This window comes from Rattus rattus, chromosome 14, assembly GCF_011064425.1.
Source record: "Rattus rattus isolate New Zealand chromosome 14, Rrattus_CSIRO_v1, whole genome shotgun sequence".
In the NCBI taxonomy this organism is placed as follows: domain Eukaryota; kingdom Metazoa; phylum Chordata; class Mammalia; order Rodentia; family Muridae; genus Rattus; species Rattus rattus.
In genome coordinates this window covers 7631487-7652025 of record NC_046167.1, presented here as the reverse complement: position 1 = coordinate 7652025, position 20539 = coordinate 7631487, and the positions used below count along the sequence as shown (strand labels likewise).

Below are 20539 nucleotides of genomic sequence, written 5' to 3'. Positions count from 1 at the left end.
TTCCTGTCAGCCTGCACTTCTTTGTTTCATCCATCTTATCTAGTTTGGTAGTTGTATATGTATGGGCCACATGTGGGGCAGGCTCTGAATGGGTGCTCCTTCTGCCTCTGTTCTAAACTTTGCCTCCCTATTCCCTCCCAAGGGTATTCTTGTTCCCCTTTTAAAGAAGGAGTGAAGCATTCGCATTTTGGTCATCCTTCTTGAGTTTCCTGTGTTCTATGCATCTAGAGTAATTCAAGCATTTGGGCTAAAATCCACTTATCAATGAGTGCATACCACGTGTGTTTTTCTGTGATTGGGTTAAACAAAGCCCTAACAATTACCAGCAAGGGTCTTGGAACTACTCCAAGTCTCAGAGGCATAAGAATCCTTCCTATGGCCCTTGTTGCGGCATCTCAAGTTGTAGAAAACAGAGGCTCCAGATAAAATACAGTATTTTCATAAAAGAATGGAAATCTGAGTTCAGATCTAGAGCACTGGTGTAAAAATAAATCCAGGTATGGTGGTGCTTGCTTTTCATCCCATTGCTGAAGAAAAACACCCATTTTTCTAGGACTAGCTAATGAGATAGTTAAACAGATTATGGCAAAATGTAGGTCCTAGAGAAATATCCCATCCTAAAACTAATATGAGTAGTGCCTCCTGAGAAATACAAGGTGACTATATAGCTTCTTCCAAGTCATACACACATAAACCATCACACAAATACCCACGCATGCATGCATATACTTTGTGTGTATATGAAAGAGTATCTATCACTGGGGACGTGACATAGCAGGCTGTATAAGGTTTAGGATCCATACATCACTTTAAACCGTACATAGATTATTGTGCATATGTTTCATATATTCCTAGTGCACAGAGCCCACATTTTGGAACTGAAGTAAATAATCAAACATTTGACATTTTCAGAAAAGCAGCTCTGTACATTAACTGAGCAAGCTTTAGTTAGTTTGTCATTCTTCACTAATAACCCAGAGAAGTTTGAATCGTCCCACTGAGCTTCCATTTCCACATAACGTTCTGAGGTTCGAGAAAAACAACATATGTCAAACTGTTTAGATTGTACTCGGCTCACAGCAGGCCCTCAGACACTGGTGCTGGTGCTTGTAACAGTAGGAGACAGGACGAGGAGAACCTGGAGATGCAGTGGATATTAGTGTAGCTTAGTTTGCTGGCCATTCAAAACATGGCTCCAATTCAGAGATGAGTGAAAACAAATATTTAATACCAAATATGTAAAACTTGTTAATATAGAAAAATTTTAAATATAATTTCACCTTCCCAACTGCCATATATCCATTTGTATCTACATATATCTATATCTATATCTATCTATCTATCTATCTATCTATCTATCTTCATCTCTCTATAGATAATGGATTGATGGATCATTTTAAATGAAAAATATGCACTTAAGTGCCAAACTCACATAAGTCATAAGTATCTAATACCAAGTAACACAGAGGGGAAATTAGAGCTTTTGTGGCTATCTGTCCTCTCAGAAAAATTCAATATAATATGCCACATTCAAATCTCAATTTTATTCAGAGAAAAGAATAGGCACCTAATTGTACATTTAAGGGTAAAAGTTGTACTTCTGTGTGTGTGCTTGCCTTTGTCTAAAGTAATAAACTAGCATGAGAAGAAATGTGAATTCCTCCGCAAATATTGTATGACAATGAGTTATGTTGGCCTCCGGACACAGGATCATAATAATGAAGGTCAGGGGGTCAGGCCAATGAAAGGTCACTATGCTACAGAACAATGGGCCTTATTCTCATAGTAATGTGCTATCATGGATCCTTCCATTATGTTCTTAAAATAATGGACCTCTTCATTTGTAACAAACCATATTCATCTCTTCTCTACTTCATTTAGTGTTCAAAGTTTCTGAGAAGATTAAAATGAAAATAGTCTTAATTTCCATTAATGAACTGCTATCAATGTATAACATCTTCACAGAAATAATCCACAACTCTGCAAAATGCCAGCATTGAGGCTAGGAACAGGACAGGTCATTCTGCAAAGTACTTGCTTTGAAAGCCCAAGGAGAGGAAATTGACCAATAAATAGATAGTCAATCAATAGATAGATAGGTAGATAGATAGATAGATAGATAGATAATAGACAGACAAATAGGTAATACATACATACATACATACATACATACATACATACATACATACATACATGAAATGAAAGTCAACCATGCTGGTCCACTTCTATTCTAAGTCCTAGAGCGTCAGAGACTGGTCGATGTCTGGTTGGTGATCTGTAGGCTAGTTAGAGGCACTGCCAGAAGCAAACAATTAAACAATAAACAAGCAAATAAAGACAACAAAAGCATGGGGGATGGTAATGTGGAAAAACACCTGAGCCTATCCTTTGACCTCTACATTCATGCACACATACACACATACACATAAACATGCTCACACAAACAAACACAAATACACTACTACAATCATCACCAGTGGCAGAATGCCTCTTGCTCTAGTCAGCTTCTGGGTTCTTTCCCCAGCACTCTATCCCAGGGTCTCCATGGCATCATGCTGATGAGCAGCTCCATTCCCTGTGACCACAGCGAATAGTAATGTCTCCAGACACTAATATGAGGAAATTGGCAATGCTTGCAGTACACATTCTGAAGCCTTAGAGCATCACACTTTCATGCTTGGATTTTTGTTTTTGTTTTCTGTTGTGTTATTATTTGCTTGTTTTTATTTTGTGCATTTGGTTGGTTTGACTTTCTGCAATAAAACAAAGCCATTATTTGATAAATGTTAAACTGCACTTAGGAGAAATAAGCATGAAATATTTGCATCTACTTGTGTCTCATGATTATTGGGCTCCTTTGCTTAGAGCATCTAATTTTTGGTTATGGAAGGAAATTTCAAGTCTGTTCTGATTAAGGAGGAACAAGGATTTACTCTCATTGCCAACTCTGTAACCTCTAGTTACTTAAATAAAATCATGGGAGGCCAAGATGGGAAGGACACTACTGGAAAAGCAAATTGTTGAAATAGTTTGAAACCCCAAATGACACTTGACAGTAGATACAAAACACATGCTATTTTCAGACTCCCCTGCCTCCCCCAGCCTTTCCTTTCCTAATGTTATTGGAATGTTCTGGGACTGGCTAGACAATCATTCTCAAACCACCTTTCCTCCAGTATCCCACTTTAATCAAACAGTGTCTGCATAACATTTCTTTTTCTTCATAAATACTTTTTCCTTCTCCCAAGTTAAGCTCTCAATCTCTTCTCTCTGTCTCTCTCTGTCTCTGTCTCTCTCTGTCTCTCTCTCTGTCTCTCTCTCTGTCTCTCTCTCTCTCTCTCTCTGTCTCTCTCTCTCTCTGTCTCTCTGTCTCTCTCTCTCTCTCTCTCTCTCTCTCTCTCTCTCTCTCTCTCTCTCTCTCTCTCTCTCTCTAGCTTGGCTAACTCCTATTGGTTTGCCTCTTTGGCACCTATATCAGTGACCTAAAGTGATTTGATAAAAAAGAAATGGCGGCTGAGTCTAAAGGAAAGCTTCCAATTCATGACTGACCCACATTTCGAAGGGGTCACACAGCTGCAGATTTCCATGCTTTGGAGATTCAGAGAGTGCTTCCCTTTGTATGTCCCTTAACCACCCCAAGACAACATCATCTTTCCCTGTGTAATTTTTCTTCCCCATCAACCATTCAGCTATGTGAATGAAGCCACAGGTTAGCCAGTGGCCCAGCTAGAAATGGGAACATTATTCTCTACTCCTCCAAATAATCATGAAACTGGTTCAACTTCAGAACCTTAGTCTATTATGAACTCTTGTAATTCTCATCCCTCTGTCCCAGTCTTTGTCTATTCCTTTAGGGAACAACCATCACTTTGCCAATTATTTTTTATTGGATTTTTTTAAATTTACATTTCAACTGTTTTCCCCTTTCCTGGTTTCCCATCCATAACTCCCCTCCCCTCAACCTGCATCTATGAGGGTGTTCTCCCACCTACCCTTCCCACATCCCTGCCCTGACAATCCCCTACACTGGGGCATGGAGCCTTGTCAGGACCAAGGGCTTCTCCTCCCATTGGTGCCCAAGAAGGCCATCTTCTGCTACATATGCAGCTGGAGCTTGGGTTCCTCCATGTATACTCTTTGGTTGGTGGTCTAGTCCCTGAGAGCTCTGGTTGGTTGGTGTTGTTGTTCTTGTGGTATTGCAAACCACTTTAGTTCCTTCAACCCTTTCTCTAACTCCTCCAGTGGGGACCCCAATCTCAGTTCAATGGTTGGCTGCTAGCATTTGCCTCTGTATTTGTCATGGTCTGGCTGAGCCTCTCAGGAGACAGCTATATCAGGCTCCTTTCAGCATGCATTTCTTGGCATTGGAAATATTGTCTGGGTATGGTGGCTGTATATATATATATATATATATATATATATATATGCTGGATCCCCAGATGGGGCAGTCTTTGTATGGTCTTTCCTTCAGTCTCTGCTCCAAACTTTGTTTCTGTATTTGCTCCTATGAATATTTTTGTTCCCCCTTCTAAGAAGGACTGAAGCATCCACACTTTGGTCATCTGTCCTTCTTGAACTTCATGTGGTCTGTGGATTGTATCTTGGGCCTTGGGTAATCCAAGCTTTTGGGCTAATATCCATTTATCAGTGAGTGCATACCATGTGTTTTTTTGGGTTTTGTTTTTGTTTTTATTTGTTGTTTTTTGTTTTTGTGAATGGGTTACCTCACTCAGGATATTTTCTAGTTCCATCCATTTGCCTATGAATTTCATGAAGTCATTGTTTTTGATAGCTGAATAGTACTCCATTGTGTAGATGTACCACATTTTCTGTATTCATTCCTCTGTTGAGGAACATCTGGGTTCTTTCCAGCTTCTGGCTACTATAAATAAGGCTGCTATGGACATAGTGGAGCATGTGTCTTTGTTGTATGTTGGAGCATCTTTGGGTATATGCCCAGAAGTGGTATAGCTGGGTGCCCAGGTAGTACAATGTCCAATCTTTGCCAACTATTACAAAGGACTCTTAACAAGATATGATTTATTCTTCATTTCCTCTTTACTGGACAGAGTGTTTCCTTCCTACACATGGAACATGCCGGGTTCTTTCTTTAAGTCCTAGCTTCCATGAGCCTACATATTCTGAGCTCCTCTCTATCTCACTCTCATATTACCACAAATCCAGCCAGGATGAATGTCCTCCATATTGAATTCATTTAAGCCTAGCAGTGTCTATGCTTTCAGCATACATCGTGTGATGGCCAGCTTAAGTGGATACTGACTCTAAAGTACAGAGCATACGGGGATTTTGCTAACGTTGCATTCTTATTGTTCTTATGAGTTTTCTGTGTCCATCTAAGATGCTACAGTGCATAGAATGTATTTGGTGTTTCACTTGTAGAATGTATTTGGTGTTTCACTTACTCTTTTGCCTGCTCAGTAAGCCTGGCTTCATGCCTGCATAATTTTATGATGTCACCACTTAGAAGGCAAACACTGTGATAATGTATTCTCAAACATCCTCAACACAACTTGAGAAGAATTCTGTTTTTACTTCCGTTTAGTAGTAAGGAGACACACAAAGATATTTACAACCTTCTCAATATTAGTTGAGCTAAGATTCCAACTCAGATGGCTGGTTCTAGAAATAAAAGCCTCATCAAGTGCATTAACTTGCTAGTATCATTACTTATGATATTCCCAAGGTCTAGCTCAGTGTGAGATCTTTAACAGGTGGTCAGAATAAAATTAGTGTATGGTTATATTAAAACTTAAATGTGATAGAAGTTTGCATCAAAAACCCAAGCCTGGTGGAATGGAATATTAAAAAAAATGGTGTAGTGGAAAGAATAGCTATAATAATAATAATAATAGTAATAATAATAATAATAATAATAAAGATAAGAGAAGCAAGCTTTGGGGAAAAGAAATGTTGGCCAGACTTGATGCATCAGGGAAACAGTGTCAGTATGTATACTACAGAACGTGCTTCTACAGTAGAAAATAGGTGAAAAGCAGACCATGTTAAAAATAAATACCCTTTCTAATAGTACAATAGGGAGTAATGCCCACAATGACAGAGAAGTGCCTGGGGTGAATGAGCTAATGGGAACTGTGTTGACATAGCTCATAGACATAGTCAGGGCATATGTATACACAGAAATGCCAGACTATCCATGCAGAACATTAGTCTGACATCATTCAGAGACTTCTTTGGCACATAAAGGATGGTTCAGTAAACACAAACTTCTAGTGTGGTCAAAAACATGTCTTACAGACATCTCAGAGATAAATAGATTGTACATAATCTAGGGGGAAATATCTCCTTTGACCGTAAGTCACTCGGATGCACAAGAGAGCAAGAACCATCTAAAATACCAGGGAGCCCTGCTCAGATTGGAAGTAAGAAATGTGCACATGAAGAATTTCTAGCTTTTAGTAACCTAGAAGCTTGTCTTCCTCAGAAATAAAGTTTAATGCAGTAGCTAATTCTAATATGTCCTCCTTCCTTACAAGAATGTTTATAATTAACTGTGCTTCTTTTTTAGAGTGTCCAATACGTTATTGCAGAAATGGTGGCACTTGTGTAATAGAGAATTTTGGTCCCATGTGTAGGTAAGAATTAATTGTTTTTAACATTTAAATCGGTTTGCATGCTTATTTGTCTCAAGGCTTGAAATAATAGAGCATAAACTAGTATATGACTTGCCAGGTAAAAATGCTGGATTATGAAAATAATACACAACTTTCTGCATGTGCAAGACTTGAAAACATTAATATTATTTCAAGAAATATTGAGTGTTTGATGCAATTTTACATGCTTACAACATTTTCCAGCATTTGGGATGAAGCATTTAAAAATATGTATTACCTGCATTTGATGTTGATTTGTTTCCAACAGATTTTTCTTTGTGTTTTTGAGTCTCACTCTGTAGCCCACGCCAATCTTGACCTTGCCATAGTCCTCCTGCCTCATGCTTCCTAAGTTTACAGGTATGAGCTCAAAAGAAGTTTTTCTGATACAGTTGTCTAATTCCATATGACTTTTGCTGTTGCTACTAAGAGATTCAGTGAGTTTAGCCTAATGTCTGCAATTCTATTATCATTTTATTTCAAATTGCATATTTGACTCTCCTAATAAGAAAGAATAAAATTAATTCATAAGCAAGGCTATCTTCTGACTTGCCGATGGATGTTTGTAAGAAGAATAAAGGTACAGATAAGGAATACATTTGTATACTCATTGCAAAAATAAACAAAAGCAGGTCTTGTGAGTTCTTTTGGGAATTGCTTGTATTGCATATCAAAGAATTTTTTTTTTATTTTTTCTTCATCCTGCAGGGAATTGTGCAAAAAGTTTCATAAACTCCAAAGGATATGATGCATATTGCATTATATTTATATTTATGACATTTTACTCTAGCAAAGCACTGGATATATTACTTTGCTCATTGCAAAACCTATTTGAAGGCTGATATTCAAATTATAATGAAACACATAAATATCTAGAAAACACTCAACAACAGCTATTTAAATTCTTAAAATTTTTTGAGTAACACTCATATCTTTGAATAGGTTGTTCCTTTCTGTCTCCTGGAGGAGATTATGGAGCCCTACCCTCCATTTCAGACCTATTGGCTACTGAGGGGGTCTAGGTTACTGTCTTTAGCTGGGTACCCATTAGTAATCCTTTCAGGTTCCAGTAGACACTTTCAAACCCCTGGGAACAAAGATGATCATGGTATCAGGTAAAGTCTCTAATGACAACAAAAGTCATGAATGTGGGAAAGGCGTTTTGGTGAGCTGGGTGGTGAAAGAGTGGGAGGGAGATTGTGGAATGATTATGAGGATGCTCGCTATACGTGCACAACATTGTCAAAGAACAAAGTCAACAAACTCTTCAAACCAAACAAAAGGACAAACAAAAACAGTAAGAGCCTTCGGCCAATCAGCAGCTTAGAGAGTAAAGGCGCTTTGTACCTAGGACTAAAAACCTGAGTGTGAGCAGAGTGGATCTTGTTAATTTCCCAAATAATCAGTAAAATCATTATGTTGGATTAAAACAAAAAGAATATAAGCTCAAACTTGCACCCTGGGATCCACATGGTGAAAGGAAAGAACTGGCTCTCTGAATTGGTCCTCTGACCTCCATATGCTGCAGTGGCACGTGTGAACCTGAACAGAGGCTTGTGCACGCCATATCTAATATCTATATCTATCTATATAGCATAAAAATAAAAACGATGAAATAAAATTAATAATAAACTTTATTGTTTATTTAGATGTGGCTTTAACATTGATAAAACTGAATTTCAAGAGAGTATTCTTAGAGTGCTTTGTCTTTTAAATCCATTATATTGATATCACATCTCAGGATTATACCTTTCCTCATATTATTTAGCATGAAGTTTACCATAAAATATTAGTTGATCCAGAGATGGTATGCATTCTAGTCATTGCTAAAATCTCCTCCCTGCCCCCCAAAAGAGAGACGGCTGCCATATGCTGTTTATTGAACATCACCTAAGTGGATGGAGCTTTTGAATGTCAATTGTTTACAGTAAAGCAGTTTGCACTGCTGTCCTCTTCAACCCTGGCTTTCGATAGTCTCAGCTGAACAAGCAAAGAGCTTTGCATTCCTGGCAACCTCCTCAAGTACTTAAATAAACTTTAGCAATTGGAATCCAGATGGAGAAGCACTAAATTTATTTCTCTCCAATGCAAAGCTCAAAAGCGGGGGACAAGCTATGATGGAAGACAGACAGACAGATGGAATTTCAGGAAGGGAACTGTGGAGCAAAGTTTAAGCGCACTGCAAAGGAGGTCCAATATTAACACACTGCTGGTGAATCAAAAACTATGTTCATAGAAAATAACTCTTAAAAACAATGATTATGAGCAAATTTCTTATAATTTACTGTTATCTGCTTTTTTAATAATAATTTTATCTTTTACATTATATTTTAATAATATCATATTGTAATAGTGTGGTCTGTATATGTTTTGTGTATATGCCATAAACAAGTAGATTGTGCCTTATCTAAGGAAGAAAAGATTCTGATAGGAAGTCATTTAAGTACACCAAGAATATGTGTCCATCCCAGAGAGCAGGTACCACGAACAAGTGAGCAAGTTAAGTATAGGAATATGGATGGATAAGGAAGAGAGCTAGGAGTCAGAATCTAATGAAATTGCTTGGCAAACACCAACAAGAAAGAGTACATTTAAATCTGTCAGCAATTATGATAACTATAAATATTATAGTCAACTAAAACACAGACTATGTCAAAGCAAAGAATGATACACACATACACACATATAAAATTTTATCTAATTTATATGTTAAACGAGAAACATGCCAAGAAGAAAACTGAAAAATCAGGGAAAACATAAATGAAAACAATATATATATACTATTTAACTATAAATAATTATAGATATATGACTATATAACTACACAAATTAATGCTAAAAATGCTTAAACAGGCAAAAGCTTTTATCTAACAAATACAACAATACTAAAATATACAAGACAAAAATTCTCAAATACTCAAAATACTTCACTAAAGAAACAAATCCTGAATATACACTTGTTGAGGTTTGGCTTTTACTGTGTTTAATGTGCGTTCCTAAGACCTACAGCCTACATGTAGCCCCTTTGACCCTGTCCCCCAGTTAACTCTGATCAGTAAATTAAGATTCCAATATCCAAAAGCTTAGCAGAAGAGACATAGGTGGGGTTTTACAGGCTTCGGGGGAGAAGAACATGAGAAGAAGAATGTGTAGGAGATGAGGAAGGAGAGGTTGGCATGGGTTAGTTGAGTTGTAATAATATTCCCCTGAGAGCTAGCTGATTGGAGTTAAGAGAAGCCCAAATGAAACCTAATAAAAAGTAAGTTAAAAACTCAAGGTTATAGATAGAAAAATGGACTTTAACAACATAGAGGGTGGGCAAATACCCAACTCTTGTGTTGCTTAAGACTTATAAATATAAAGACTATAAATGTATCTTTCACCCAAGAACTTAATAACCAGGAGGGGTTATAACTGCAGACCAGGATTTAAGTATTTTCTAAAACATACACAGCAAATCCATTCCTATAATTTTACACCTTTTTATTACCTTGTCACAGCAAAAACTCACAGATAGTGTGTCCAAACTAATCCCTTATTTGACTAAATAGTAAACTGTAATAAAATGCTAGAAATTATTGTTCTTTGTTTTTTTTAATAAGATGTCGCTGATAGAAAAACAGAAAGCATAGACTTAGGATATTTTATATAGATAATCCTACATTCAAATGTCTCTTAATCTTGCAATTTAAACAATAAAATTAGCTGGGTAGATGGGTCAGCAGGTGAGAGCTGTGTGCAGTCCTGAAGGCCTGAGTCCAATCACAGAAGAGAGTCCACACCATAGCGTTTTCCTCTGACCTCCACATGCATTCTGACCACATACTCCCACCACACATCACACACACACACATACATGCCCACACATACACACACACACGTGCCCACACACACACATACATGCACACACATACACACCCGCGCACACACACACACATGCACACGCACACACACACATACACACACGTACACACACGCACACACATACACACGAACATGCACACACACATACATGCACACACACAAATGATAACTAGATTTTATAATGATAAATGACAACACCATGACTCCCCTTTTATCATCTTAAAAACTGGCAATGTATGAGGGTAGATCATGTTTTTCCATTGATAGAAAAGATCATAACTTCATCATCTTTTCATGATCCATACACAACACCTACCAGATGTGGCCACAGCTGATTGAAGAATGTGCTAACCAAAGAATAAATGAAGCAATGAGTGAACGAATGAATTTCATTTATGCAAATCAGCCATCTATAATTGCACAGAAAATATAATTATGCTAAAGTATGTTCTCAAATGTACTGGGAGAGGAACTCATATGTCATCATAAGCCCAATTAGAAGTCACAAATGAAATTCTGGGGAAATTTTAAGACAGTAGAAAAAACATAATGAGAAGCACATGATGTGTTTGTTGTGTGATCAGAAATTACTGCTTTGTTCCAATGACAGAAGAGGGTGCTCTTAAACTAGAAATATCATTCAACCTCAGCTGCCTGGCCCTCACCACAGTGACAACACAAATTTCATTTCCACAAAGCCACTGTTTTAAACATTGTCCCTTTTCTTCCTTTACCCATATTTTATTGTAAAAAATAAAAGGGAGCAGAGAAAATGAAATAAAAACAGACTACTCTATTTCCAGAGAGAATGGATCCTTTCAAATGTCTTGCATTACTTAAACCTATGCACTTACCACTTTAGCCTATTCAAAGTCTATGTATAAAAGTAAACAACAAAATATTAAGAATCGATTGAAACAAAATGAAATTCATTGTATCAACTGAATTGTTAGAACTTTGCCAAAAAAATAAATTTAAAAAAGAAAGAAAAATGATCCATTTCTCAAGTAGATATATGTTTAAATGCAAAAACATTATGACCTTGGGGATGGGGGGAATGAGTCAGGAGCAAATGATATAAAGTTAAGAAAATAGAGAAAGAAGCAGAGGGGCAATAAAAAAAAGTTTTTGGGCTGGGGATTTAGCTCAGTGGTAGAGCAGAACATGGAAACTAATGGTTAAAAACTTCGGTCCCCACCGAAAAAAAAAGAAAAAAAAAAAAAAAAAAAAAAGTTTGGATCCTTGAAGTCCCTGCAGAGAAAGCAGAACATGTAAAACTAATGGTTAAAAACTTATCACCGGCCTTTTTCGGCAAGATTGAAAGCCAAAGGATCTCTGGGGAATCTCGGTGGCTTTGTCTCTTGGTGGAAATGCAAGTCTTGGCTAGAGAACCAAGAACTCTGATATCAAGAGCAAGCAATGAGGGTTTGCTCCAGAGGAGAGCAATGTATATTCCTCCGTTTGTTCTTGTCAGTGATTCAGTGATCTGATGATGCCCGGCTTCCATGATAAAGATCGGTCTTCCTCACTCCGTCCTCTAATTCAAAGCACTCTTATAAATACACCCAGTTGATTGTTTGTTTTGACAAGCCGATTATCTGCATATTGATGTCAGATTGAAGCCCATTGTTTTCCATGTTACTAAAATTTCATATTTAAAAGCGCTACACATTCATCTACATTTTAAGGAACCAATTCTATTTATAGAAGTTTTCTCTTGGTAACCTCTAAAATATTATTGCCCGAAGGATTATTCATCGAAGCCTTATTATAACTTAAAAACATCATGAATGCATGAGAGAACATAAATGACTGCCTAGAGAACATAAGCTAGACCTAGTAGTGTGAAATGGGGCTGGGAAGTGATTGAAGATCATTGACTGGTGTAGGGAAGATCTGAGCCAAGGCAATCTAAAGAGACATGAAAAAATGTCTAAGAGTCATAAGAATTATTATGCAATTGTCTTTTCTCCTTCAAATAATAAAAATAATAATCTAAAGAGTGTATTATTGTGAAAATTGCATGTAAGTAGCACTTAAGAGTTTTGACCTGTCTATGGAATAATGATATAAGCTTTACAAATGCCTGTAGGATAGATAAAATTGTATCTAATTTGCTTGTTAGAAGTTTGAGACAGTGGTAGTATAGGAGGACTATTTCTGCTGCTAAGAGGAATTGCTGACCTTGCAGTAGACCTAGGCTAAATTCCCAGGACTCATAGGTATGTGGTATAGAACACACAGGCAGATAAAACACACACACACACACACACACACACACACACACACACATTAAATCTTTAAAACTGATATGGTGCATTACATAAATTTCCCTGAGACAAAAACAAGCAAGCAACCATTGGCGTCAATGTCACTATTATTTTTCTTCAAGCCTAGGTCTTTGAGGCAGAAACCATGACTGTAGGCTTGAACTGTGTGGTGCCTTGCCTCTTTGGAGTTTGAGTCTGTGGCCTCTAATTCTAGAACTGCAAGGTCCTGTGAGCGTCTACTTTTATCCAATTTCTAAGATAAGCCAGGACTTATTGTTTTCAATCGTATGCTGCTTTGAACATAAAGAGCACTTCCATTGCTGGAGGCCTGCATGTGACGTTATGAGTTAAGAACATCACCAAGCTTGTTGTAGCTCCATGCTGACCGTGCTAATCAGTTTGTGAATAGTCTGTCTACTATCATCTTAATTATCTCCATAGTAACACAGTACATTTCTTTACAAGTTGACATACAAAGCCAGTCAGAAAAAAACAGAAGACCATTTCCTTGGTTGTTATTTTTGGAAACTCGGTGAACACGTGCTTAAAGATTAAATATGTAACCATAGTTACAGGAAAGCGCTGCACATGGAAACAACTGGATTCTCAAGAGGTCAACTTGGAAAAGCCAACACTTACACACTTTTAAGTAAGCTTGGAGGCCATGTAGTTGAACATTTTTTCCCAAATCCAATAATTGCAAAAGTTGGCATTATAGAAAGATAAAAATTACCAATTCGCCAAAAGTGGGAGTCAAAGATGCCCTTCTCTTTAAATTTGCTTGTACTTTTATCTCAAAACTTGGAAAATGTCATGACTCTTATTAAAAATATATTCTTGAATACATTCACAGAAGGAATGAAAGTGTTATCATCATAAATGTGGTATCCCTGTTAGGTAATGTACACATTAAATAGATGGATTTAATCACTTGACAATGTACACCTACATAAAAATATCACGTTCTACATATCAAAAGCATAAAATCTTATCTTTTAACTTAAAGATTAATGCTTTAATAAAAATATTTTGTGCAAAATTATAATAAATGAATATCTGTCAGGCATATTGAATATCATAATTCACTCAAGAGATTTTACCTATAATGGTATGCAGAAAAGAAATAGGTATGCAGAAAATATACAGACAGAAAAGCCACAAATATTTTGCAGATATTGATAGTCTATACAAATTAAAAGAATGAGAAAAGAGTGTGTGTATGGTAGCTAGACACAAAATAAATAAGCCTGTGGACTGTGTTGGAGATTGGTTCTAATGCTTTGATTCAATAAGAAATCTGTGGGTCCAAACGCTAAAGGTCCTTGTCCTCAGTTGTTTTTTGATCAATCAATAGATACCAGGCCAACGGTTGGGCAGAGGAAGATGGAGCAGAGCCTTAGAGTTGCACAGGCTCGGAACTGGGCAAAAGGAGACAGAGTGTCCCCATGATGTGGTGGAAGATGAATCAGGTTTAGAGCTACAGGAGAGCGCCAATGAGCCATGTAAGAATTTGGGTAAATGGTCACTGTCTACTACCTTTACTGTGCCTGGGGTAGCAGGTGCAGGACTAGAACTGCTCAGCCATTGAGTGAGGCAGCATATTGAAAATAAGCGAATGTGTGAGTGTCTTTCATTCTTGTATCCAGGGAGCTGCTGGGCAAGTGTCTGGAGGAGCACGACCCGCCAGGAACATAAAAGCTGAGTACCCAAACTCCAGGCTGTAGGACAGGTTTTCAAAAATACCAGTAATAATTGAACCAGAACATGTGGAGGAGTCTATTCAGAAACAGAAACAATACCATAATACATACTCTATTCAAAGATGATACCCAAAAGCACAATTAACTGCACAAACAAAGCTGAAAGTGCAAACAAAGGAACTTTCAAAGATGCCTTCAAAAGTAGATGGGGAAAAATGTGCAAATCAGTGTCCGATACTCTTAGTATTCAGTGTTTTACAATATGGCTTAAAGAAAATCAGCTCATTGGGCTTATCGAATCCAATTAGCATTCTGTGTCTGTAATCATTTCTTAAAACAAAGAAAAAGAAATTAAATGCTTACCTGGAAATTTAAGCATCAAACTTAAAGGCATGCCTATGAATTAGTACAGCAACCCATAAATTCACAACTTTATAATACTACGAAGCAATAAATACTACAAAGATTAAAATGAATAGAGAAATAATTATAGGAATGAAATAATCTGCTAATAGATGATGTAATTACATAAAGCTAGCATAAAAAGTAAAATTTCAAGCTAATGAGAATGAGTAAGTTGAACTGTCCATTAGTATTGGGAAAAAATGTTTAGTCAATTAATTATTTCTGATATCGTACATATGAATTACTTTTCAATTTCTCAACGGTATACAGAGGGAAACAAAAACTCTTAGGTAAGTAATGACATTTTAAGTGTATCTGTTTCAAAGCAGAGGTAAAAGCAATGAGCAGTTGTAAGAATCTGCTCTGTAGAGTAACTCTGGAACAAAATTAGTGAAAGACATCAGGAACAGAATTTAACAGTAAAACCTTATCAGCTAAGAAAACATATTTTATGTAAATAATCAATGACCCACATATTTCTCAAAGCAACGAAATATATAAAACATAGACAATGAAGACTCACAATGAAAAAATATATAAATGGCTAATGTCTGAAAGCAGTTCAATCTGTATTAAGAAGTTAGTAAAGGAACGACTGAATTGCTAGTTTTATGTGCTATCATTGAAAATAATGTACAGGGGTTGGGGATTTAGCTCAGTGGTAGAGCGCTTGCCTAGGAAGCGCAAGGCCCTGGGTTCGGTCCCCAGCTCTGAAAAGAAGAACCAAAAAAAAAAAAAAAGAAAGAAAGAAAATAATGTACACAAAGACCAGTGTAGTGATAGCCATTCATCAGGATATATCCTCACTAGCTTTGTATGTACAGTTATGGGGATGCAACTTTTAAATATCCTTCAGAAACTGAGCACACATTAGGAAGAAAAACCTATTTTTGGAAGCAAAAAGTGCTAATATCAATTTGAAAGTGTAAGGCAAAGTCTATACTAACTAAACCAACTCAATCCTATAGTTGAAACTAGCATCATTGAGATACAGATAAACACTGTTAATTTATACCTCAATTGAGACCACCCTGTTGATCATCCCTATTACATCGTAGGAGCCCAATGAAAACAGACATAAGTGTTCAAAGTGGTACATCCAAAAACTATGTGACATTTTAAATTGAAAATACACATCTTGACATAGAAAAGTTTCAATATTATTAGAGCAAATATACAAACGCTAAATAGGAAAATTGCTACAGTCCTGTTTCTTGGAGGAGAAAGTGTTTAACTGTTTATGGAGCCGTGACATATATTGAACTACAATGAACAGTTGGTGATCTCAAAAGAGACTTGCCTTAGTGAGGAAGATGCCACATTTTAATTTCTGCAAGGTTGTCTTAACGGGCTTCGATTTTGTCACTTTAAAAGAGACTTTTCAAGCCAGATAAAATTTTTACAACACAGACATGTACACACATGTGCACAGACACCAAATATAACAGTAACACACACACATACACACACACACACACACACACACACACATACACACACATCAGTGGAAATAGAATCAACTGGCTGCTTTTAATGTGTCCCCCCCAGATGGACCTGTCCCTCAGTTTTCTTCCCATTGTCAGAGAACATTACATAGTTTCTACTGCAAGCTCCACCAGCCAATCAAAACCTCTTTCCTCTTGCTGCTGCTGTTAAAACAAGAGTCTGTTCTCAGTAAGCCCTCCAAACTCCCTCTCTGTCTCACTCCAGACCTCGGGTCTGATTTTATGCTATGTACCAGTAATCATGAACATTAAGAACATAATTAATACCTCATTTTCTTTCTGTGTGCTTGTAGTAGCCTCTGCCCCTAAATTACATCCAGGTTTTCTATGCCTGCTCAGTGACTGTTTTGGTAATTGGGTGTCTGTCCCACCTGCATGACCCTTCACCTTTCAGAGAAGACATTCTCTGAGGAAAGACATGGCCCAGATTCCACTCACTGGCGGTGGCTGACAGGGATTTGTGATCTAGCTGTTTTCCAAGGTCTCTACTATGATCTGACTGTTAAGTAGGTATTTCTGTCTTCTGAGAAAAAAAAGAGGTAGGTTATTTCTGGGGCACTGTCTACTGCCAAATGGCTTGCTTTAAAAGTCAGAACAAGAGATAGCTGTTCATAGAGCAAGAATCTGAGTTCGCACAGCTCCTTCATCCATGCTCAGACAGCTGAGAAGGGAGTGCACCATCATAATCAGCACAGTTCTTATCAGGTTTCTGAGTTCAAACACAAGGAAGCTTAAATGGGTGCATTTGATTGATTAATGGCATCTTTTCATTCAACGATGTGATGTGAGTGTGTATGTGTCTGTGTGTGCCGGTGTGAGTGTGTGTAGTGTGTGTGTGTGCCTGTGTGTATATGTGTGTAGTTTGTGTATGTGTGCCTGTGTGTGCATGCACAGATGTGTGTGTGTGTCTGTATGTATGTATCCTGGTGCTCTAGTACATGGGACTGGGGAGAAAGCCAAATGAGACCTGATTGTCTACAAATCTTACAAAAGTCACAGCTCTGAATTTCGCAATTTTCCGAACCAGACTCCCTGGTGACTGTGGCATGGCAGGCCATCCTGCTCTGTCCTGCTCCTACACACAGCTTTTCTTCCTGCTCAGTAAGCATGAGTTCAGCTACGCCACAGTGGAGTCCTTTGTGTGCCCTGTTGCTAGGTGGCTGAGTTCAGCCTTACAGAAGAAAATCTCAGCAAATGAGGTAAAACGTTTTGAACTTACCCTCTCCCCAGTGAAACGTTGACAGACTTAAGGAGTTCAATGCATTTTAATTTTGAAACTCCTCCGGGAATCTTCTTAGCCCCTGAAAGCACCGGTCTGTGTTTACCATTGCACAAAATTTGCTATGTTCTGTCTGCACTTCCTTCTGTTTTCTTCGAGCAGAGATCTATTTTTTCTGCTTTCAGCCAGCAGTCTCATATTGAGACTGGTACACATCCCGAGCTTAAGGTGAAGTAATGACTAATTAAGAGTCTAAACTACAATCTACGTTTAAACAAACATACACCTTGGCATGAGGTTACAAAAAACATGTTTTGAATTTATCGTCTGGAGCCATGAAGTTAAAACACACAGTTGATAACTTCCTAGAAAAACTTCTCATTTTGAAGTCAACACAAATTGGCATAACATCATTTCTGATTGGACATGTAGAAATCTAACTGTACATCTTCCTCAGAAGTACTCCTTTATTTAGTAGATGAAAGTTGTAAGACACTGTCATTGTTCTAGTGTCAGAATAAAGATTTCTTTAGCTTGAATAAAGACCCCAATAAAGGAAATAAATGTCCATTCATTGACATTTAAAATGATAATGATGTTTTAATAACTTTTCCCATAGGCATGTAATTTGCAATGATGATCTTTCGGTGGTGTTTATATATTTCACTGTGCTGAAGGACTATATAATATAGATATAAAAAGGGACGTGTTGATAAATGATAAAAGAGTAACATACTCTTTTTTCCATTCACTGTTCACCAGAATAAATCACACTAAATCAATCTCTCTCTCTCTCTCTCTCTCTCTCTCTCTCTCTCTCTCTCTCTCTCTCACACACACACACACACACACACACATACACACACCCCTTACACAGAGTGAGACACACAGATGAGTACTTATTCTGCTTCTTTTTTATGAAAAGTATCCGAATATTGGACTGCAGTCTCACTGGTGCTCTATTGTGAAGCACAGTGACACACGTAGAAGGAAGAAGGCACTTGGGGTTAGAACCTGCTTCGGCAGCATTTGATAGTCACATAGTAGGGTTAGTAGGGTCAGGCAGAAACCAAGAGGATGAAAATTCATATAAAATACCTCAAATCACAGTAAATTCAGGAAACAACTCTTAGTTAGACAAAGCTACAAGGAGAAAAAGGTAAACGGAAGCTTCTAGAGACCAACAGCTCAGAATATGAAAAAGAAACGGTGAGGGCAGGAGCTTGACTGTTCAGTCCTCTAGGAGCTGGGACTGGGAATCACAGCGGCTCATGCTCTGGAGAACATGCTGGAGGAAGCAGGAAGTGTGGATCCCCTATCAAGGGTTGAACTTGATAGAGGCAGACATACGGGGTGGACCTCTGGCCTCCATGCACATATCCACACACACATGAACACATGTGCTTACATGTGTTATTTAGTTTTCTGTTTTGCTTTTGGCTTTTGTTATTGTTTGCTTCTTTGTGTGTGTGTGTGTGTGTGTGTGTGAAGAGAGAGAGACAGAGAGACAGAGAGAGACAGACGGACAGAGAAAGACGAGAGGCACACAGAGAGACAGAAAGGGAGGGTTGTAAGGGGCGCATTTACCACAAAGCACATGTGGAAGTTCCTAAACTCTTTTTTTTTTCTCTCACCATTAGTTAGCTTCTGGGGCTCATACTTAGGTTATCACGCTCATGCGGCTAATACCTTTACCCGCTGGGTCACCTTGCTGGTCCCCCACATCACTTTTTATTGAATGAATTATATTATTGGTTTTTAACAATTCAGTTAAATGCTGCCTAAAAAGATACATACAGGGTTGGGGATTTAGCTCAGTGGTAGAGCACTTGCCTAGAAAGTGCAAGGCCCTGGGTTCGGACCCCAGCTCCAAAAAAAAAGAAAAAAAATACATACAAAAACTTTTGTGAAAAGTTTAAAATGGTTAACAACAAAACTAATCATAGCAAGGTTAATAGAATATGAAACAACAGAAACTAAGTAAGTATTCCTTTGTACAGGGCTATGCTAGAAAATGACAGTGTAGAGATACAAATAGTTTCTAAAACAAGTTCTCCTAAACTTGGTATAAACATATACCCCTAAAATAAATGTATATAACAAAACATTGACAAAGTCACAAGAAAGATAAATTTCCAATATTTAGATAATAGGATCTAATTTGGAATGTAACATGTATCTCTTAAATTCAGATATCATATGACTGTTAGTAAATTAAATTTTTCTAATGTGTGATGATATCTGTCTAGAATCTGGCAGCTAGATGGGACTGCAATAGGATTGTAATTTTTAGACTACCCTGGGCTATATGATACACCATTTCAAATAAATGGTAAAAAAAATAGAATAAAATTAATAATTATGTAGAGTATTTTAAAAACATGTCTTAATAAAATTGAATTACATTACTTTTTCCCTTCGCTTTCTTTCTACTTGTACCTCCCAAGTACCATGTCTCCAAACCTTCCACTCCATATTCTCAATTTGATAGACTCTTTTTATTCGATTATTATTGTTATACGTACATAAGCATGTTCATGTGCACACGTATGTGCATATGTGTATACACAAATGGTGACATAATAAAAAGAAACCATTTGCCTTGAGAATGGATTAAATTACTAACTACATGTTCAATCAAAGGATGATCAAAACCCGGTACCCTTTTATCATTTAATGTGAAGTTCATATTTATGCACTCAAGGAAAACATACATTTACCTCCCAAAATTGTGACACAGATTCCCATATAGATGGTGTTAAAACATGCTTTGCCTTTTTTTATGAATTAATTTTTAGTTTATATCAAGGATTTCACAATGAGAAAAGGAAACAGAAGGGCCTGTGCACTTTTATGAGGCAGACCAGACTCGACATCCGCTGTGGATTAGGAAGAAAAGCAGTCCAGCCCACAGCTTCTTAATGAACCTAAGTACACAAGTCAA

General features: G+C 37.4%; 1 protein-coding gene across 1 annotated transcript in view; it reads left to right on the top strand.

The window, feature by feature from the left end:
• Malrd1 (MAM and LDL receptor class A domain containing 1) overlaps positions 1-20539 on the top strand; it is a 684120-nt gene that overhangs the window by 593515 nt on the left and 70066 nt on the right. The window contains exon 35 of the mRNA XM_032884682.1: positions 6548-6614. Within this exon, the coding sequence (XP_032740573.1) occupies positions 6548-6614 (67 nt within the window). The remainder of the gene's footprint in view (positions 1-6547; positions 6615-20539) is intronic.